This window comes from Colletotrichum costaricense (genome assembly GCF_030867565.1).
Source record: "Colletotrichum costaricense strain IMI 309622 chromosome Unknown Scaffold_23.1, whole genome shotgun sequence".
NCBI classification, from domain to species: Eukaryota; Fungi; Ascomycota; class Sordariomycetes; order Glomerellales; family Glomerellaceae; genus Colletotrichum; species Colletotrichum costaricense.
This window is the reverse complement of record NW_026848252.1, coordinates 129,930-151,487: the sequence shown is the minus strand read 5'-3', so window position 1 is coordinate 151,487 and position 21,558 is coordinate 129,930. Positions and strand designations below refer to the sequence as shown.

The 21,558-nt window shown below is 54.6% G+C and overlaps 4 protein-coding genes across 4 annotated transcripts; 1 reads left to right on the top strand and 3 right to left on the bottom strand.

Annotated features, from left to right (window-relative positions):
• Nucleotides 1-2,226: 2,226 nt before the first annotated feature.
• Nucleotides 2,227-3,314, top strand: CCOS01_15193 (acyltransferase; the record flags this gene model as incomplete). The annotated part of the gene is made up of 2 exons (XM_060463335.1): nt 2,227-3,049; nt 3,118-3,314. Coding segments are annotated over 2 exons (1,020 nt in total), but the record flags the coding sequence as incomplete, so codon positions are not given.
• Nucleotides 3,315-4,105: 791 nt separating this feature from the next.
• On the bottom strand, nt 4,106-6,647 carry CCOS01_15192 (patatin-like phospholipase; the record flags this gene model as incomplete). Its single annotated transcript, XM_060463334.1, has 2 exons — nt 4,106-5,502; nt 5,564-6,647. The coding sequence occupies 2 exons, from the start codon at nt 6,645-6,647 to the stop codon at nt 4,106-4,108; spliced, it is 2,481 nt and encodes an 826-aa protein (XP_060305937.1).
• Nucleotides 6,648-9,354: 2,707 nt separating this feature from the next.
• On the bottom strand, nt 9,355-10,384 carry CCOS01_15191 (ADP-ribosylation factor family protein; the record flags this gene model as incomplete). The annotated part of the gene is made up of 5 exons (XM_060463333.1): nt 9,355-9,395; nt 9,468-9,833; nt 9,924-9,963; nt 10,101-10,204; nt 10,366-10,384. 5 exons carry the CDS (start codon nt 10,382-10,384, stop codon nt 9,355-9,357), a joined length of 570 nt encoding a protein of 189 aa, XP_060305936.1.
• A 1,204-nt stretch (nt 10,385-11,588) lies between these two features.
• CCOS01_15190 (uncharacterized protein) lies at nt 11,589-21,083 on the bottom strand (the record flags this gene model as incomplete). Its single annotated transcript, XM_060463332.1, has 2 exons — nt 11,589-14,047; nt 21,050-21,083. 2 exons carry the CDS (start codon nt 21,081-21,083, stop codon nt 11,589-11,591), a joined length of 2,493 nt encoding a protein of 830 aa, XP_060305935.1.
• Nucleotides 21,084-21,558: the final 475 nt, after the last annotated feature.

The following is a 21,558-nucleotide window of genomic DNA, read 5'->3' as shown; positions in this document are numbered from 1 at the left end:
GCAGGCTCAAGGTCACTCTCTATGGCAGCAAGGAGATGCGCCAGTGACCGAGGCGCTGGTCGTTTCGGCACTGGCGGGAAAGCTTGTCGTATATGGTATATCGGCAAACGACAGGCGACAGGCGGAAATATCGAAGATGGTTCCGCGGTTACGTGCGATATGCTTGACGAATGTCGTGCGATCAAGGTTGCGAACTCCTCGCTGTCGGGCGACAGGTACCGACGCGGAGCTCAGACAGACCCCAGGCGGACGTACCGGGTAGAGATGTTAGTCAGCCTTTCGACCATGGTCTTTTATCGATAAGAACCCCTGCCACATGAGGTGGACATGCACGGGTACCCTGGTCTGCCTTAGTATCTCGGACCAACGTCCACTCTAAGGTAGCCATGCCCAAGATTGCCTTAGGTAATCCATGAAGGGCATTCGGCATCGAGAAATTTAGAATGTCTAATGTTGTAGTACCTCGAAAATGAAAGAAAGTCCAGAGAATGGATGCGATTTGGAAGAGATACTCGACACTTTACGTCTCGCCCAAGCACTGGAGTAAGGCAGGCATGGAGTACGTACAGTAAATGGAGGCGGGGGGCTCCGAGACAGAAGCAGCGGGTTGAATCTGAATCGCTGGGGAGGAGCGCTGGTCCTGGCTCTGACCACATGTTTTCTCGAGCAGCGCAAAGTGACCGCATTGAAGGAGGAGGAGGGGAACATTCTCTGCCCCACCTCCACATGCCTTTGGGATGTCAGGGAGACAGTCAACAGACTTACAAGTCTGGACAAGTTCAAGCACCTTGAGCTACCTTCCTTAAGGTAGGTACCTAAGGTAGGTACCGGTAGACGCCTTTACGCAGTATACTTTACATGTGCCAGGCGCGCCAGTCACCACTCCGTCTGAACTACTATTGTGATGTTCCCCAACTCTTTTAACCGCCGGTTCAGCATTCAAGCGGCTGCCTTACCTAAGCTAAGACAACCAAGGTACTAGCTGCGGTACAGTCTAGAGTAGGTACGGAGGTATTCATCTCAAAATCTTATGTCTGTCTTTACCCGTCGTGCCGGCCCCTCCCTCATCAGGTGTCCCGCTGGTCCGCCGTCTGCCCTTTTCAATCAGCACATGGTGGACGTTGGACGGAACAATGACATGTGCTAGCGGCCTACCGACAGGAGATCAAGGACAAACAGGTCTAGCGTCCATAACGGTCTGGTCCTGGACATGTCCCGTCCCCAACCGCCTACAAGCTTTGCAAGCCTAGCCATGAATACCTTGAGGTTGACGGTGGCTCAAATGGAGATGACCTATGCCTCTTCAGAGTCTTCACCTCATGGCAAAGCAAGGGACCATTTATGGTTTAAGATAGTCGCTATCTGACAAGGCACAATTTCGGCGATTTGGACCAATCCACCTCAGCTATCGCCGGCTTTCCGAATCCCCAAGGTTCCCAACGACTTGAGCCTCTGGAAGCCAAAAAAGTCATCCCACCAAAAACTATTTGTCTGGGACACGAGCCGACAGGGAACCCCACACCTTTCCTTGTAGAGTATTTTGTGGGAGTAGCCATGCTGATGACCCCAGTCACGACCCATGACCACAGTCACCACACACTTCGGTTGATTAACGGTTGCCTTCCTCTCTCTCTCTCCCCCGCCAATCCAGCGAGCTTGAAGTGCGGTGTGCAGCGCAGCACCGTCCAATGCCACCAATATCCGTACAATTTACCGATCCGTCCTTGCCTGTACCATACCGAGACCTTCCCTCCCGCCACTTGGCGCTTCCCGTTTCCACTTCTTGCAATTCTGTGACCTGTCGCATGCTAACTTTTGACTTGGCTTTTGGTTCCTCTTGCTGATCCGCACCCACCAATTCCGATTTCCCTTACATCGTCATTGCGAGTCGAGTCTCTTTCTCCGTTCAACTCCCTCCCCTCCATCCTTCTCTCTGAGACACACACCCATACCGACACCTTGTGCTCCTATCCTTCCCACTGGAACATGTGTCTGCGGAAGCTGTAGCCTTGCCGTCTCCTTTCTTCTCTCTCCATCTCTCTTCCCAGCGTCAAACTTGCCGCCTGTCATCGTTCCCTCCGAGACAGAAACATCCCATCGCTTTACCGCGCCCTTGCGACGATCCTCCGTTCCACGGCCTCAACCCCGCCTCCAAAGAAGGTCCCTCCTCAACACAACCCGCCGTTTTCGAGGCGCGCCCCCAAAGAAGCTTAACGCACGCCCAGTCCGATTTCCTCAATCTCTCTCTCGAGCTTCCGCGCGCCTGTCTCCTTTCACGCCCATCTGCCGCCGTTCCTAATCAGCCACGCGCACCCACCACCGCCAGCAGCCATGTCGGCTTTCCTGGGCTACATATACTCCTTCTTCAAGGGTTATGCCGCCCTCGTCGTCGCCCTCTACATGCTGTCCTACGTCGTCCCCAAGGCCGCCTTTGGCGCTCGTGTCCTCGCTTCCTACATCTCGCTCGCCGTAGCGGCCGGCTGGGGTGTCTTTGCCTCCATCTTCCTGAAGCTCATCGGCGAGCAGGGCATTGCGCAATGGATGACCGGCCGGTTCTTGTACTACATCATGGCCGTCACCACGGGCGTTACCTTTGAGGTTATCGATCCCAACCACATTCTCGACAACACTCGCCCTGCCGTCTTTGTTGGCAACCACCAGACCGAACTCGACGTCTTGATGCTAGGCACTATGTTCCCCAAGTACTGCAGCGTCACTGCCAAAGCCTCGCTCAAGAAGACGCCCATCCTCGGCTGGTTCATGACCTTGAGCGGCTCCATCTTCATCGATCGCAAGAACACAAAGGATGCCAAAGATGCCATGGCCGGCGCTGCTGAGCAGATTCGCAAGAGGAATCAGAGCGTGTACATGTTCCCCGAGGGCACCCGTAGCTACGCCAAAGACCCTGTACTGCTGCCCTTCAAGAAGGGCGCCTTCCACCTGGCCGTTCAGGCCGGTGTGCCCATTGTGCCCTGCGTTGTCGCCAACTACAGCCACGTCCTTTACCTCAAGGGTCTCATCTTCAACTCTGGAAAGATCCCCGTCAAGGGTAAGTACTCGGCTGCCCATGTGTGCCCCTCCCCAGCGCCGAATACATGCTAACATCAACTCGCGCAGTCTTGGACCCTATCCCCACTACTGGCCTGACCGCTGCCGACGTCGACGAGCTCACCCGCAAGACCCGAGACCTGATGTTGGAGGAGCTCGTCAGCCTGACCGAAAAGGCCCAGGGCAGGCCCATGAAGGTCACCCACGACGTCCCTTCTGCGAAGACGACCGGAACCGACGCCACGGATACCATCTCGGCCCTGTAAACGCCCGAGGCTTCGAAAAGGTCAGGAGCCTCGGTTCCAAAAGACACACTGTTGGAAACCATGCCGGATCGTGGGCGGGCATCTCCAGATTAAACACATACAACTCGTACGAAAGATAAGACGGGTCAGATGGCAACATCTCCATCACAAGAGGCTTCTAAACAGCTAAGTTAACATGGATACGGGTAGGGTAGTTAGATTCAGGTGGGTGGGGGAGCACGTCTTGATACCCTATAGACCGAAAGTACTTGCATTTCTCTCCTTGCTCGATTGGCCTTCCACCGGGCCATCACGGGTGTTTGGGAATCTAGACGTTCGGCATGACATGTAGATGAGATACGGCGTGCAGGCAGCATCTTGTTGAAAAAAATGAAATTTTACGTTTAAACTTATGATGTTGTCTCGCGGGCGGGCAACCTGAAGGGCTGTAGTTGTAGCCCGCAAGATGATGCCCTCCTTTAAGTGCCTCTAAGTGCCTCTAAGTGATAGTAGAGCTATGATGATGGTCTATCTCACGGTCATCAGCAAATTCAAGGTTGTAAGCGATCTCTATGAGAACCAAAAAGAGGATGTGATTTCCGTTAGGATCAGGATCTACCATCAACGCCCAAGCTATGCTACACTTTCTAACACTCCCCCCCCCCCTCGAGGTCTTTTGATAGGGAAAGAGCCTCTCTTTTGACTAATATGTAAACATCGCCGGATTCTCACTCTTACCCATGCCTTGCTCCCTCTCTAGTCGATGCTGTTCCAGTCTAGTTCACCAGAACACCCCCCCACCCCCCAATCCCCTAATTCATCTTTCCCTCCCCCCTATACTCCTCACTCTCGCCCTCGCCCTCCTCATCCTCATACTCCTCATATTCCTCCTGCTCCTCCTCATACTCCCCGTCCCCATCCTCATCATCAATAATAGCCTGCTCATTATCATCCTCATTCTCCAGCAACGTCTCCCCCTCAGCGTCGGTAGTCTCATCCTCGAGATCCGTATTCCCCGAAATAAGCAGACTCCGCAAATCATCCTCGCTGAGAATCGTCTCAATACTACCCCTCCGGATCCAAGGCCTCGTCTCCCTACGCCCTTGCTCAATCAGCCTCTCAATCTTGAGTCTATTCCCGACAAACTTCAGAATGGGATACCCCCGCTGCTGACCCTCGTGAATCATGCGCGCCAACCGCGGCGGGTCCGGATCCGAAAGAATATGCACGAAATCAGAAGGCACAGTCTTGGGCCAGATGGTGATTGTGCCGCTAAACGTCTGCAAAAACAGCTGCGACCAGTCCTGACCCAAAGGTCGGGGCAGCAGCTCGGCGTGGCGGATGAACTTGAGCCATTTCGTCATGTCGAGCTTGAGGTAGTGCTCCACCGCCGACATGACGTACCCGCCGCGCCAGCCTTTGCCCTTGCGGTGCGTGACGGGGTGGCCCACGGAGCCGCGCGAGGAGAAGAAGAAGAGGTTGATGTGCGGGTTGACCTGGCTGACAATCGTAAAGTTGACGTTGAAGTGCAGGTTGAGGGCTTTAATGGGGATATCGGTCCGCAAACTGCCGTCCTTCCACTTGTGCCCGAACGAATAGGGCACCAGCGTGCCGTCGCGCTGCTTCATCATCAGCACGACAGGATTCAGAATGCCCGGGACGGCGGCGGACGCCAGTACGGCGGACCAGATGACGCAGTCCGGACTGGTGAGGTAGTTGCAGAGGATGGTGGGCGAGTGCGGGTCGGCGGGCACGCACGAGACGTTGAGGATGCGGCCGGTGCGCTCGTACGCCTCCCGGAAGGTCATGGACCCCCTCGTCCACCAGCTGCACTGCTTGGCCCAGTCGACCGAGTCGAAGCGGGCGCCCGTCCTCCACCACCGCGGGATCCAGGTCCAGAACGTCTCGCGGCAGGCGGTGATGCGGTGCGCGAGTGCGGGTACGAGGAGCTGCCTCAGCTCGTCGTCCGTCCGGGTGGCCACGAGGGCCGCGACCAGGGCGCCGCCGCTGGTGCCGGTGATGACGTCCGGGAGCAGGTCCGCTTCGAGGAGGGCCTTGATGACGCCAAAGTGGTAGTAGGCAAAGGACGCGCCGCCCGAGAGGCAGAGGGCCGTCCGTCCGTAGTTTGCGTGCATGCCCTTGAAGATGGAACGCTTCTCCTCCATGGACAGTTGCTTCGTGCTCAGAATGAACTTGATGCTCCTCTCGACTGGAGGCAGTCAGTCAGTCACCCAGCTAGCATCTTGAAAACACCATGGGCAGATACATACCTTCGTCGATAAAGTTCTGCACCAGGTTCTTGGTGCCATAATACGTCTGGCTATACAGCCTGGGATTCTCAACGCCCACAAAGTTACTCTTCACACACGCCGACAGCAGCGCATGAAGCTCCTCAACAGCAGGCTTCCCCGACGCCTTGGGATCCGCCTGCGCTCCCTCATCATCCGTCTCCCCATTCTCCGCCGCCTCAGCCTTTTGCCTACACTTGCGCATCTGGTCCCACACCCTCTTGACCGTCTTGGAGTCGTAGTACGCGAAGTCGTTCTCCTCCTTCCACCGCTGCCGGTCGAGGTAGCTGTCCAGCTCCTTGGCCGCGACGACCCAGTCGCGGTAGTTATTCGTCCGGCGCATGCTCCGCCTCAGCCTCTCCCGCGTGCCGCGCCAGGTCACAAAGTGTTCGTACACCCAGATGTACAGCCGCGTGTACAGGTACGTGAGCGCGAGGCCCGCGAGCCAGGCGCCGACGAAGAAGAGCATCGGCCACTTGAGGAGCGCATAGAAAATACCCTCCCGCGTCTCGTCTTTCGTCCTGGTGCCCAGGAGCGCCTCCGCGGCCCCCTTGGCCCGGTTCCTCCTCCGGCGAGACCCCCTCTTTGATATCTTTTGGTTGACGGGCGCCCAGTCGTTCTGCGCCGTGATGAACATGTTGGACTGCGTCGCCGAGCCGTTGTTGTAAACGCCGCCGCCGCCGCCATTGGTATAAGTGTGATTCAACATCCCCGGACCCGGGGCCGTAACGTCGCCGGCAGCAGCCGCCGCCGCCGCCGCGACGGCCGACGGATCCTCCCTATCATCTTCGTACACAGACCCCCGCTTCGTGACGTCGAGCGAGCTCTGACTCCTGAGGCCGGGAGACCGGAGAGACGTGGTTTCGTCGGGTGACTGCAAGGGGTCGGGGGCCTGGAGGGCCTGTATGAAGGCGGCGAGGTCGGCGTCGCTGAGGAATTTGGTGTCGAACTCGGGGAGGCCGTCGGTGCTGAAGTTTTCGGGCGGGAAGCCGTAAATGTCTGTGTTGCTGCCGCCGCCGCTCGGCGAGGAGCCAAACGAAACTCTGGGTTGGTGGTGCTCAGCCATGTCTGCGGGCTGCGTCGTCTGACGGGTCCAGGCGCATGATATGGCGACACACCAGGAGGGAGAGGAGTAGTTGTAAGGCAGTCAACGTGTGAAGCTACTCAGGGGAACGATGCGTGGGAGAGACACGATGCTGAATGCTGATGAGCCTGGAGGAAGGGATGAATTTGGTCTCCGAAATGAAGAGGAAGCTCCAGTGGCGGCAGGTGTGTAAGGCGAGGTACCTCGAGGTAGTATGTGAATGCGGCGTAGTACGTGTAGCGTGCTGTGGTTGGGTGAAGCGTTACGTGAGAATGTAAGCGTCGGATAAGGTAGAACGTGGCTAAGGTAATCTGCAGATGGACGGGTGATTTCGGTGCATTTGTTGGGGAGGGAAGTAGAGATGCCTCGGGGTGGTGGTCTGGTCAGTCGCTCTCGGCCGGGGGAGACTACCACTTTCTGGCACCCAGTTCCCAGGTTGCTCTCGAGATGCGCAGACCTCCCTAGGGAATGCGCGCCCGTGATGCCACGGGTCGGATGACGTCGGCAGTAAGCTCGAATTGGATTTCGTTGGGGACCTCGGGGCGCCTGGCACCTTTGCTGTGTGTGTACGAAGTACGAGGTACCTACCTTGAGGTAAGTCAGGGAGCACTGGGGACTGTTGGCCGCTCACTAATACCACCCAACCCACGTCGGCTACTGAACCGTGAGATGTGGCAGGGGGCAACAACTTCCACTCCCTCAGGCCCCCTCAGGCCCCCTCCTGGTCACTTTTCTTCACTTTCTTCAGTGGATGTTGTACCTGAAATAAGGCACTCACCCACTCTAGCGGGATGCGGTGCAAGCAAGGCCACCTTACAGTGGGGTGTCAAAGGTTCGTGTGCAGCGCACAGTATCCCGCAGAAGTACTACTTTTCAACAGCGAATAAAGCGTTAAATATAATAAGAAAAAGAAATTAAAAATTACTATATAACTAATTAGCTATTATATTAGTATATATCTAAGTTACACTATGTTTTTCTCAATTATCAAAGCGTTAAATAAATCTTTTAAAAAATAGTTTTTAAGAGATTTTTATTATAGTAGATTATACGGCCTCTTAAGTACGAATAGCACTGTACTTCTTAGTAAATTCTTTTTTATTTTATATTCTACTTTTATATTATAATATAAAGTATTAATATAATATATTTTAAAATATATAAAAAATAGTTTTATATACTTTATATACTAAAGTATTTTATTAAAATTTTAAATTGTATTATTTATACCTAAGTTAGAAAGATATTTATAGTAATAAAGAGACGTAGTTAGTGGGCTATAGGTGACGCACTGGGAGGGTGTACACGAACTTTTGACACCCTACTGTAGTTCCCACCACCACCACCTGTTCGACTAACACCAACATCTGGTTGCCTGTCTGCCTGCCGATACTACAACCATGATGTAGGTAGATGAAAAGTATAAGCATCGAGTTATTCTATCAAAAAAAGGTGTTATCATAGATGTAAGTCAAGATCGCCTCGGCACCTTGGGACAAAATCCCACAAGGCCGCCCGCCAACGAGCCCCTCAAGTTCCCATCCGGACCGCCCGTCTCACCGTCTCCGCCTCTCCGGAATCCCCTCGGGAAGAATGTCACCTCACCTCGCCGGTGGCCCCTCGACCAAAACGGCATACCTATGTCTTTGTCCCTGCATGGCTGGCAAGGCTGAGAGGGAACGCAGCAGTGGCTTTTCGATGAGAAGCATCTGACAAAATATGACATGTGTTGACTTACCTAATGTACTCTACACCAGGGCCCAAAGATACTGAATCATCTAGACGTCAGCGTATGTAATACACAACAAATGGATACCTAGGGATATCAAAAATCTTGGAACTGCGCAGTCGGCGCGGCTGCTGGTCTCGGGGAAAACAAACTACTTGTGGCTTGTGAAGATGCTAAAAAGAGCATCGCCACAACTCTCTTCTCCGCCGGCCTGACGTAAGGCATCATATGTCTACCATCAAGCATCCCGCCGTTTCCCGCCGCCCCTAACGGAACGGAACCTTGACGACGTGGACACGGTGGCCTTGGTCACCGCCACCACATCATCACTACAAACAGCGTCCTAGGAAAATCCCTTGATACGCTCAGCACAACCATTTGATGCCTTTGCAGTGCCATACTCCTCCATGATCCAATCATCTTGATGTCAATGTTGTTGATGCAGCAGTAAATCTACGCAGAGCAGGCTAACGATTTGAAAGACGCAAAATAAACCAGATTCCGAATCCCTGGGCCCCAATGAAGAATTCTAGCCTAACAAGCGTACACAATTGCCTCGTCTCTGGCCTTAAAGCTGGATGCCTCGACCAACAGTACTGACTGACCGAGCAGAGCCATCTGGACCGCCAGACCGAGGACTTTTTCCCTTCCTCCGTGTGTGTGGACCGATGCAAACATGCCCGATAGCAGCAGTGTCGGCCCATTACGCAGCTCTTTCTAAACCGTTTGTTCCCCCTAGGATATCAGATTTCGCAAGACGCCAAAGAAGGGGGGAGCCCTTGTTCTGTTGAACACCCCCCCTCGAAGCACTTGACCGGAGCTTTCGTAGACGTGGCACCCATGATTTCGTTCCCGCGTAGACGTTCCCTATTGCCATTCTTGCCATATCGTCCATGTACTTGCTCCGCTCCCGCCGTAGACACCTCCCGCGAGCTCCTTCCAGAGCTGTCGGTTCGGTGTTTAGACGTACTGCGAGAGCCACCGGATACCGTCACCGTATCCTGTTCTCAATGTTAGCCAAAATGCTCTGCACCCTTATCTGCCATGTTTCCGGGGAAAGCAAAGAAACGCACCTTGTCTGAGGACAACGGAGCACATGAAGACCTCGATAGGTCGGATTCCCTCCAGAGGCACCTTGCCCTTGCCGGTGGTCTGATACATGCCGAGCTGGTGACGGAGCTCCTCCTCCGAGATGGCGTCGGGGTGGTCAATCTTGTTGCCGAGGATGACAAAAGGCACCTTGGCCAGCTCCTCCATGGACAAGAGGGCGTCGAGCTCGGCCTTGGCCTCGGGGAACCGCTCGTGGTCCTTGGCATCGACGAGGAAGACGATGCCGTTGACTTCGGGGAAGTAGTCCTTCCACAGGCGGCGGGCCTGCTGATGACCGCCGAGATCGAAGGTGGTGAAGCGCACGTTGCCGATGGCGAGCTCCTCGGAAGCTAGAGGCCGGTTAGCTTTCTGGACACGTGCGCAGAGCAGAGACCCCCCATGTCACTGGGCTCTTTTTGCCGCGGAAGAGATATACTCACTGGGGTGAAGAGTAGGCTGGAGGATAGCGACACGGTCGTTCTGATCACCTTGTTAGCAGTCGTTCATACCATCCATATTGTAGCCCAAGACGATCCCATATCGGCGCATCCGACCTCCAGTAGGCTCGTGGTATCTGTCGATGCGGGTAAAGCTGGCGGGTGTTGGGGCGATCATACCTTCAGCATGTGCAGGAGGGTGGTCTTTCCGGCATTGTCGAGGCCAAGGAAAAGAAGCTTGGCATGCTTGTTGAGCAAGCCGAGGCTTGAGAGGACGTCGTAGACTAGAGAAGAGAGAGAATACCAGTCAGTCTGTCATGGTCCAACCAGGGATGGATGATGGGCCACACAAGCTACGGCGAAGGCGGCGCGCAGAAGATTAATCCCAGGTGGTGGAGGGGCATCAAGCAGAGGCAGGAGATGAGGGAAAAGGCAAGATACATACACCAGTTAATAATCCACATCTTGACGACGAAGGAGCGAGATTATTGTCTGTATTGTGAGGGTGGTTCGTGGATGACGGTGGAGTCGGTAGGTTGAGGTCGGGGAGGTTTCGATGTTCGGGCTTTTGCTCCCAGGAGACAAGGCGGCGGCGGGCGTGTACGAATGGCGAGGTACCAAGGTCTGGACTGGGCGGGACGGGACTGGCTGAGCTGGGGGCCACCTTACACAGTAGGCTTGGTGGGCTACCAGGAGAGATGGGAGCTGAGTCGGAGAGTCGGGAAGACAGCAAGACAGCAAGTGAGTGAGAGGTGGTACGTGCTGGCTGTTCTGGCTGGCGCATTTGCTGTTGCGAATTGCAGTGTGTTGAGGTGGGTGTGCCTTAAATCTCGGGCTGCCACGTATCGGAGATGCTCCACAGATGCACCGAGTGCTGTCAACTGCGGTCTGGGAACTGGGAACCTGCAAAGAACAACGGAAAGACGCAAAATGCAACAAAAAAAAAAGAGTCTGGGAGTGTGTCAGGGCGAAACGAAACTCTTTGCCATCTCTTTTAGGAAAGGCTTCACTACTTCACCAGAATGAAAGCCCGAACAGCAGTGTCAGGTGAATAAAGTCAGGCCCATATTGCCCTAGACGCTTGAGTCCTGGGGCCTTTGGTGTGAACAAACACGTAGGTAGTCAGGTTAAATGAGAAAGAACACCTTTGCGAGTGCTTAACATGATGAATTACGCCTTCTGACTGAGCCCACAACGCTTTCCCTGGGCTACATACTATTTCACTGCATATCCTCGATAAGTTAAAAGGTCACATGACAGAGGAACAGAGTATTGGAGGTCTGCGATATCTCGCAGGAATGCAGTTGTTGATCAGGCTACCTAATGCTATGTGTTTGCTCGACAACCATACAAGCCTTCATACACGCTATTCCAGGGGGTATTCGTGCTCCAAGTCCAGATGCCGCTGGACTCCCAAAATGAGGAAGAAAAGAAAATGAAGCGAAAGTCCATGTAGGCACAGAGCCCTCGTCCATCGAGGACGCTCCGGTATAAAAATGTGATATCTACAATCCAAGAAAATAAAGGACGTGGAAAATAGTCTCATATATGTCATGAAGTCCACCATGCAATGCACCATCCGATGCTTAACGCCGTGCGAAACAATTCTTGTGGTCTCGCTGTAAATGCAAATCAAAAACTCCGCCCAATGTAGTTGTAGGCACCTCTCTAAACAGAGAGGACGTAGTTGCCCTGGTCGATCTTGCCGGCCATGAGCAAGCCCAATTCCCTCATGCGCTCACAGCCGAGGCCGCGCTGAGGCTTGCGCTCGGGGACTTGTCCCTTACGAGCGCGGTTGCAGTACTTTTGGTAAAACTTTTCCTTACGACGCTGTCGCTTGCGCTCCAAGCCCTTAACGATGTCGATGGCGCCGCGGATATGCAGATCGTTGGCAGGAGCCTTGGAGCGACGTCCCTTGGCCATGTGGGGGAACATGGAAGGAGGACGGGGAAGAGACTTGGTAACGGTGAGACCAGGGCGAGATGCCAAGGTCTTGAAAGTAATAGCGCCGTGTCCATTGCGAGGAGAGGCGGGAGGAGACTTCAGCATCTGAGGAGCCGGGGATCTCAGGCGACGGGGGGAAGGACCGTCAAAGAGGCGGCGAGGGGAGCGGCCACGGTTCTTGGGAGCAGGAGAGGCACGACGCTTGACGGGCGGGGGAGAGTGGAAGCGCTTGGGAGGAGTGTGCTCCGCCTTCTTCTGGCGACGGCTTCGGTCGTTCTTGTGGTGCAGATCCTCCATCTTGCCGTGGAAGAACATCTCGTCATCACTGCTGTGGTGGACGGGGTTGTAGATTTCTTCCTCACCCTCGTCCTCTGGGTCCGAAGCAGGAAAGCTGGGGTCGATGTCCTGGGGAATCAACTGCAGCTTCTCGCGTCTGCGAGCGGCCAAGCAAGACATGTAAGCATCTTCCATGGGACGGTCCTCATCGAGAGTACCGCAGACGAAGTCAGTGCTGTCGGGAAGCTCAGGTGTGCCAGGGCGGATCTTAATGCGCTGAGCCCGGCCACGTCGGGCGCGGAGGCTGCTGTGAGAAGCAATGGACGAATCTGAAAGCTGCTCAGGCAGGGAGGGTCTGCGGGCGATGGGAGTGCTGTCGATGTTTTGAATGGTTGAGCGGCCGGGAGTCCACAAGCGGAGATCATCGTCTTCCTCTTCCTCCTCGGAATCGGCGAATCCGGTTTCCTCGTCCGTCTTGTAGCCATCGGAATTGTCATCCTCATCAGAAGCGTCATCCTCATCTTCGTCCTCATCATCTTCATCCTCCTCGTCGTCGTCCTCGCAGTCATCTTCATCGTCGTCGGCGTCTTCAAGGTTGTCGAGGTCCTCATCATCGTCAATGGCGGTAGCCAAGTCCTCCTCCTCCTGCTCGGCCTCCTCTTCCGCCTCAGTAGCAAGCTTACGAATGGCGTTCTCCTTCTTCAGAGTGTCGTCAATGGTAATGCGACGTCCCTGGGATGAAAAGGCCTGACGGATCCAGTCGTCCTCGCGGGGAATGTCGCTGGCAAACTCGTGGAATTGAGACGACTCGTTGTTCAAGTCGGAGGGGTTGGCGGTGATGTACTTCTTGGTGGTAGGAGACTTGACAGAGACGTCAACCTGGGGAGGAGCGAGGGTGGGTCTGGGAGACCTCGAACGGGTCTTGCGAGCTGTCGCCGGCGCAGGTGCTTCAAGTCTGGCGGCTGCCATCTCCAATCGCTGGGGAGGCGTGTTTTGCGTTGAAGCAGGACGCTGAGGGACGGGGCAGGCGAACTTGATGCAAGATCTTCGCTGAGGCTCCTGGGCAGAAGGTGCCTTGACCATGGGCTGGCTGCGGATAGGCTCAATGGGTTTGCTGGGCTTCGCCGCGCAGGCGAACTGGATGCAACGCTTCTTTGGCGCCTCCTTGGCAGGCTCGTCGTGGATGTTCAGAAGACGCATCTCGGGAAGAGGCGGGCTAGGAGTGTTGGCGCGGGACGGGCTGGTCAAGCCAGTATCGCTCGTCAAGTCGGCAGTGGAGGCCAAGCTGATGTTGCTGGCCATGGAGCGACGACGAGCAAAGAAGGACATATCCGGGCGGGCCTCGGGGTCCTCATCTTCGGAAGGGCTGTGGAGCGCCTTGGTCAAGAGAGAGGCGTTGTGGTCGAGGGTAGTGCGTCTGATAGGGTTCCGCTTGAACATGCTGGTGATGGGAGAAATGGGGAGTTGCGTTTCCGGTGGCTCATCGACGTCGGCGGACTCGTCTTCTACCATGGAGGGCATATTTGCGCAATGTGTTGACCAGGCCAGGACGTTTGACGTCGCAGCGTCGTGTTGTGTTGTTCGGTGCGTCATGGTGGAGAGATGTGATGTTGGTCGAGGTTGGGTGCAGGGGGTGATTTCGGGCTCTCGGCTCGAGGTGTGGCGAATGGTTGATAATTCCAGGCCAAGTCGTTCAACGATGCTTCTAGCAGGCGCAACCGGTCGAAGATCGACTTCGTAAGAGCTGTTGGTAGTAGTAACAGCTGTAGTAGTAATGGCGAGATTGCTTGCGAGAAGCTTCTCCGAGTAGTGGTGGTAGTTGGTGTTGTTTTGTTGTATGGATAGGTTGATGAGAGGGGGTGCCCTCAAGAGGACGTGCAGCTGAAGATCGTCTCGAAAGACAAGTGCTGCAGATCAAGTCGTGTCCCTAGGGACCGTTGTGCTATAAGAACAGAACTGACATCTCGAGGAAAACAGTTGATGTGTGTAGTAGTGGTAGTTGCCGGGGCAGATGAGGGAGATTATAGGATGACCGGGCGTTGCCTCAATGTGAGGCGCGGTAGTGCGATGATTCAGGGTCCTTGGGGGTACGAGAATAACTAAATCGGCGTGCGCGCAGATCCCAGATGAGAAGAGCGAGCGTGAGTGTGGCCGTGGACGGGTGGGCGTGGGCACAAGGATTGGTGTGTGTTGGGCGAGCAGATGACGTCGGGCCTAGCGTGGCGCAGGGAAATGGCGAAAACAGACGGAAAGGATGGTAGACTCGTAGAGTATCCGTACCGTACGTGTGAGTGATGTGAGGGAAGGGAGAGAGAGAGGAAGGATAACGGGCGAGAGGGCGCTGGGATAGATGGTCGGACAGCGAGGAACTTTAACAGGTTCCGGGAGTATTCTTGGCAGTTGGAGGACCAAGGTGGGATGAAATTCAGGATTTTCAGAGGCTGAGGGCTCGAGCGCTCTTGTCTCCTTTGCCGATGTGTGCGTCTGCTCCGTACGGCGGGCAGTACGGTAGAAAGGTACGGGTACCCAGTGTGGATACGTGGTCGAGTATTGAGCTGGGGGAGACCTGACTTGTTGCTGCTGGGACAGGTTCTGGGAAGACCTGGGAGGAAAGGCGACCAAATAGGTGGCGACGAGTAGAGGCCGTGACTAGGGGAGGTCAGTTGGCCAGTTTTCTTTGGTCAAGGGCAGGCAAATCCCTTTACCGCCTTGTTGGTGCTGCCGTTGCCGCGGGAGGTGTAGACGGATGTGGGTGTGGAGCGTGGAATGTGGTGCGGGCCCTGAGAGGTGTGTATGTAGGTGGTAGGGTAGGTATTTTGTCCGTGGTGCTGGTGTGTGTGTGCCTGTGTGGTGTGGTGTGGATGCTTCTCGTTTGCTAGAAGACCCGAAAGAAGAGTTGCGGTATTACAGCTCCAGTCAGCTCAGCGCGCGACGAGGAGGTATCGGACAGCGGGAGCTTTTCGTGGAAGCAGGAGGTCGGGAGAAGCGTCTGACTGAGAGGGGAAGAAGTGGGCGCGAGGTGGCTGATTGATTGATGGACTGATGGATGATTGAGAGACCCTCCTAGAGAAAGGGAGACAGGGCGAAGAGGAGAGGAGGATATCCGTAAGCGGGCGCGCGCAGTACGCAGCATGCAGCTCAGTATGCGGTAAGAGTGGGTGGGCTGTTGACTGGGTGCGTGGGATTATGGATATCCGTCTGGCCAGGAGAGACTCGCGGGCGTTTGGTCGCGGTGATTCTCTTGGTAGTCGTTTGTGGTAGAATTGCTCGTCAATGCGTATCCGTACTCTGGCCGCGTCGTCCTGGCTGCTTTGGATTGGAGGAGAGAGGGAGAGATGGTTGTGTGTGTGGTGGTTTTCGGGGTCAGGTGGGCGAAAGGGCCGGGGTGATGGATGGCCAAGAGACTGAGAGAAACAATGGCAGGCCGCAGGTTGCAGAATAAGGTGCAATTGGCGTGTGTAGTCTAAGGTGGTTTTTCGGGGTCTTTGTGTGCGTACCTATGTGGTGTGTGGTGTATGGTGTGCGTGTTGTTTCTGCAATCTGCAATGGGAATACTCCGTGGACAGGGAAGACGACGGGTAGCTTCCTGCGAAAAGGGTATTATCCGTAGGCAGGGAGGACAAGACGCGGGGTGGATGCCAGATGGTGTGTATGTGAGGCAGTGGCAGCGGCAAGCAAAAAGAAAACCCAAGCAGCGGATGAAGCGCAAAAAGGGAAAACCACCAAAAAAAAAGGGGATGATAAGATTTGGGATGTTGGACTTGGCGAGATCAAAGTAAGGTGTTTGAAGATCTTGGCGGACAGGCAGGAGCCAAGAAAGAGTGAGGCGCTGCTGCAGTGCTGCAGGCTCGCGGACTGCAAGACTGCAAGTGCGGTGCTGATTCACTCTTTCTGCCTTTTTTGCTATTCCTTGGCAAAAAGGCAGCAATTGGCAGCTGATAGTTCCTGATGAACCTGATGAAGACAACAAATTCACTGCAGATGCAAGTTCAACTCCAAGGTAGCCAGTGCATATGGTAATAGGGTTTTATTGCGATGCGTCTTTTTAATTCCCTCGGCACAAATCTCGCAGCCCTCGTTTTTCACGTTTGAAATACCTACATAGTACGGTATGCTCCGTACACACTCCAAAAAGAGTGAGCTTCGTGTTGGGTATTTTGGTAATTTTGACAATTGTTTTTCCCCCCCAAGTGTCCAACCTCCAGAGTCCAGACATGGTTTGGTGCTGCCCCATTGCATTCTCTGGTCAACGCCCCCGGGTATGAATCAATGCTCAATGGTCCCAACTCTTTTTTTTTTTTTCTTGGTCTCTGGTCTCTCTAAAATTTTTATTCCGCAGCCTAGAAATTTTTCAATGGCGCTCGGTCCGGTCTTCCCTTGAAAAATTTCCTTCGCCTAGGTGTTTTCCGTGGAGATTCCGCCCTTCTTCGAGAATTTTTATTTATTTTCTTTGATCCCGTATGTCTCCGGGGGCCCGGGGGTGGCACGGATTGGGGAAAAAAGGAAACTCAGTGTCAAGTTCAACTTGTTAATGGGCGATGTGGACCCCCAAAAAAGAACACCGCTAGTCCGGGGACAGGCCTGTCGTTCAGGGCTCGCAGGGGCCTCTCCATTTTCTCATATCCACTGGACCGTCGGAATGAAAGAAAGGGCCAGCATCATCATCAATACCAGCGGGAGATGGAATGACGGATCGGAGTAGCGGGCGCCACACAGTGTCCAGCAACAGTATCTATGGTCTTGAACCTCTCCAAAGCGGTGATTCGGAGTGGAAACGACTTTCTCAACCTGCGCCGGCGTTGCGGGAATCTGCGGCACTTTTCTCGCCTTGCCTCGGGTACCGCGCCAAGCAAGTTCAAGCTTCGCGCCGAAAACGGAGCTAGCCGAGTGGGGCCCGGAGACCTCAGACGAAAGGAATTCCACACTGTCAGACTGCACCCTCCCATCATCTTATTGGTCAGAAATTCTGCGACGAATAACCGTCAAACACCCGATTGCCCCCATCCGTCCACCCATGCATGGTACGTACGTGAACGTACCGATTCGCAGTTATGGATACTCCGTTGCACGAATACGTACCTCATTCAACATCCCCCCAGCCCCGACGGAACTCCCTGAGTCCTGGCTTCTCAACCCACGCCGAGCACCCTGCCCCTGTCCTCCCATCGACCTTCAATCGACAATCACGACGAAAATGGCATGGCTGTGGTCCTCGTCGGCTCTCGCCCGCTGGCCAGTGCTCTCTCGAGTCTCTCCACCGATGGCGGGTGACCATTGCTGGCCCTCCCAGTGGCTGCATCTGTCTCGTCAAAACATCCACACTTTGCTCAAATCACTCTGCTAACCGCTTTTTCAAGGCAAATACGCATAGAGGAGCACTTGCGAAATAGTCTACTCCGTAAGAATCAAAGCTGGCATCGGCAAGGGCCAAGGAAGGGAATGCAACTAGGCTAGCAGCCACGCCGGCCTCCCCTGCTAGGGCCGAAGAGGAAGAGGAAGGGAAGAAACGGATCCCGCGCGCCATCTCGAAATCTCGCATCTGCAATTCCCTAATTGCTCAAAGCCCGCTGGCCGCTGCCCTCTGCAAAGTACAGAACACACTACCGTCTGACCAACCATCATCCTACCCACCCTCCCTGGCCTTGTCTCATTTCATCAAAAAGTGACTTGCGTCTGCCATATCTTGTTCGTATGACACGCAGGTCACCGCTGGTTCACCTGGGTCTAAGTCTCGGGAGCTAACTCTTTCTCTCCAGTCATCTTCTCAAGTTTTTTTTCGGGCCCCAAACGTCTACTGCGGTACACCGTCAAATCACCGACTCACCACTCCGCACAGTCACGGTCATCATCCGCGATCCGTCCACTCAGAGCAGAGCAGCTTTTCGAATGTCAGTCTTCAGTCTCTCCAGCGAGAGTCTCAGCGTCTTTCTCTCCCAACTAGTCAACCCCCACACCACCCCCCTCGGGCTTTTCCTTGACACCCATACGAATAGAGCCGCCTGTGTTGCAGATGCAGCAGCAGCTGTCTTGTCTTGTCGGTGTCCTCGTGAGGCAGCCGTCGATTTTCCTTGGCCCATTTTCCACGAGTCTCATTCCATTCCTGTGTCGAGAATCCCACGCTCCAACTCGTCAATCTCCAGCTCATACTTTCACCTTGACACATTCTCTGCCCAGCCTTCATTCATTATGCCCTGACCTACCCTGCCCTGTGGCCAGTCAAGTGACTCCAGTCTCCAGGCCCCCCAAAAGCGCCCCAAACAAACTCGTCTGTCGTTTGTTTCCATCAAGTCTCTCGCTTGGCTCCGTTCTGTTCTATTCACGGAATGCCGTTGTGTCAATAATATTATTGCCCCGTTCTTACCGAGGAAGAATACCATCAACAACATGCAACCCCAAACGCAGTGCCTTGACTCGACGTCCCTTCTCTTTTTCCCCCCGTATGCCCGCAGGAGCCACTCATTGGTTTTGCGTAGAAGCAGTCCATCAAAATGAGACATTTTCCTCCTTTCCCCAGCGCTCAGTCCGACTGCAAAGACTAGCCATCCTCGTCTTTGACCTTCAGGTACACCCGCTACCCGCAAGTTGTAACCTGCACCCTCTTCGCTTACACTGCGTTTTCCTGCCTCCTCTTGAGCACTTTCAATGTACAGAGGGATATCCCTCCAAAGGAACACCAAAAGAACGCACTTGCACTATTTGCTTCCTCGTTCGCTCCATGTCACGTACAGGCAACCCGCCGCAAACATCAGACGGAATGGGGCCTTGGTGCTGGGGATAGGACCGTTAGAGCCGTCTCCGATGGCAATGTAGCTCAGGCAGCTCAGCCCTTTAGATCTCCATGCAGCCAATACGCGCTGCCAATGGCATTTACCAGCCATGGAGACGAGAGACCAAAAATACGGCGGCGGCGCCCGTTGTTGTCGTTGCGCACCATTTAGAGTGAACCCTTGGTGCCAGCCGCGCCCATCAACACCAAGAAACTGGAGCCATTGCTATAGTTGGTCGCTTCATCTTTCCCAAACCTTCGAAACAGAACAAATCTCCATCCACGCTTTTAATAGCGCTCTTTTGGTTTACATTCGTCCTTTTCCGGTTTTCTCGCCCTGGGCAATGGCGGTGCAAGTTGGTTTTCCTTTCATCGTTTGATGGTGGACATGCAAGGCGCTGCTAGCTGCTTCGTCTGACAGTCGGCGGGCTGTGCTTCCACATGCAAATCCTTGTCTTTTAGCTTGTGTCGTTTTCTCTTGAGGAAGGTCGACCAATCTTGAGAAGAGGAGAAGAGACTCCTTCACTTCCACGAGAGTGGCTACTCCTCCTGTAAGCCCACCGCCCATCATCAGAAAACAAGCTTCGATTCGACAGCCACTATCCCGGACCATCCCTCTTCCTGACTCTCCCGGCGCATCGCTGGTTGCCAAGTCTCGGGTCACTGGAGGCGCCGCCATCAACCGCCCAGGGAAACTTGTGACATTGATTATACCATAAGCCGAGCGTCCGCTGAGCTTCTCCCTGCCTGCAGCTGTTCACGTCGAAATGCAGCTGTACCTTGCCGGTGAGCCGCTGGCATGCAGGATCTCAATGCGAGAGATATCCCGTGGTCATGCGTTCCATCTTTTGTTCAATGATGCAAGCTCAGACTCAAGCTCAAGCTCAAGCTCAACTACTCAGCCTTGGAGTATTGGCATGCAGCATGACGGCAGCCAATACTCTGCGACTGCTTATTCTTCGTGCTGCGACTCCTTGGCATCGCAAGGTGCACAGCAAAGAGGTGGCCCGGCGAAGAGGAAGTGAAGGTGAAAGTGTCCAATGCGGAAACTTGCAGATGCGACCTCTTGAGTGGATGCCCCAGACCTGCGCGGGCATCGCGAGAATGGCCCGTCCGCGCGACCCTCGTTTCCGCCCTAGACCGATTACGGCCTCTTAGCATGTCTGCATGTGTTTGAGACTTCGGGAGGCAGCACACAGATATTTGGGTGAGAGAGGATCTTGAGGAGGTAAGAGGGCGAAGGAAGAGATCTGGCACTCGGACACCACTGCCAAGAGATCCAACGGTCTCCGAGTTGACCTCTTTGGTCCTCGCGCGACAAGACTTCATACAACGGGGCCCCGACTCCCTCTCACAAAGCAACAAAGAAGAGAAGAGCATTTCATTTTCATACAGCAAAGTGAGGCATCGACTTCTTGGCATTGGAACCCGACTATAACATGAAGAGAGGCGTTCATTCGTTATCGAGAGATGTCGAGAACGAATAAGTTTCGATTTTCCAGCGGACCTCCCGGGATGCCGTCTTGGTCTTTTGGGCCGAGCGGACTCGCGGACTCTGGAGATTCTCTCTGTCTCCCAGCTCTGTTCTTGAATCCTTCCCCAATGCCGAGCCGGCCGTGATGTTGATCAACCCCCCATGTTTTTCCCGCCCTCCTCTCGGTGCTCCCCACGCTTTCATCTACGCTCGCCGAGCTTTAAGGTGGGCTCTTTCAATGTGGGGAGAGTATGCCAGCGGGCGCTCGACAAGCGCGAGCAGAAAAGCAAGATTTATCGCTAGTAAGGATTGCGAACACAGAGTACACTAATGAAGGACGAGGAGGAGCGGTGATTACATGGCATTTACGGCACCTCCTCTCATTTCGTGCTTGGCTGGGAACGGCCTTGTTTGCTTGCTGCCCCTCTCTCCTCCATCCTCCGAGGTGGGGGGGACAACCTTCGGAGGACTTGTCAGTGGGCAATCGTCATGCCGATGCCATTCATCATCAGGGCTTCATTAAGTTGGTTAGAACTACAAGTCTACACTTGTAGGTGAGCTTTCCTGAACGGTGAACCCCAAACTCTGGTCATGGCTAGCACGGCGGCGGCGCGGGAGATTTCGTCACTGCATGTGCTTAGGGTGTTGACGACAGCACGATAGACGCACTTGTGTCGGGCTTCCCTGGCGTGTCCGTGGTCATGGTAAGGTAAGAACCCCGGCCACGAAAGCGTGGGATGTCAAATGTGAGGTGTTTAACGGAGTAGTTCTCCTCAACTCAGGCCGCATGCGCGTGAGTTGTCGTGGCCCCCTTTTTTCCAGTATCCCCTTCTTTCCAAGTGGCTTCCTCTGACAGGTTTAATCAACGAGCCTGCAGGCTCGCAAAGGGCCATTAGAGATTCGAAGACGCAGTAGACAGGCAGAAAACCCCCGCGTCGAATCCCTGATCTGCTTCCATCCCCTGTCAGATTCCTGTCGGAAGGTCGGTCGGGTTATTCGAAAGAAATACCCCGCATTCTGGGACGAGCGAGGGGGGAGGAGGAACGGAGTGATTGCGACGCCGCACAACTGTCCCATCTCCAAATGTCGACTTTTCTTCACGCGGCAGCGGCGCGTAGCGTTGGAAATTCGTCTCCCGCCCCCATCCCCCTCCATTGCTCTCGCTCGAATCCAAGTGG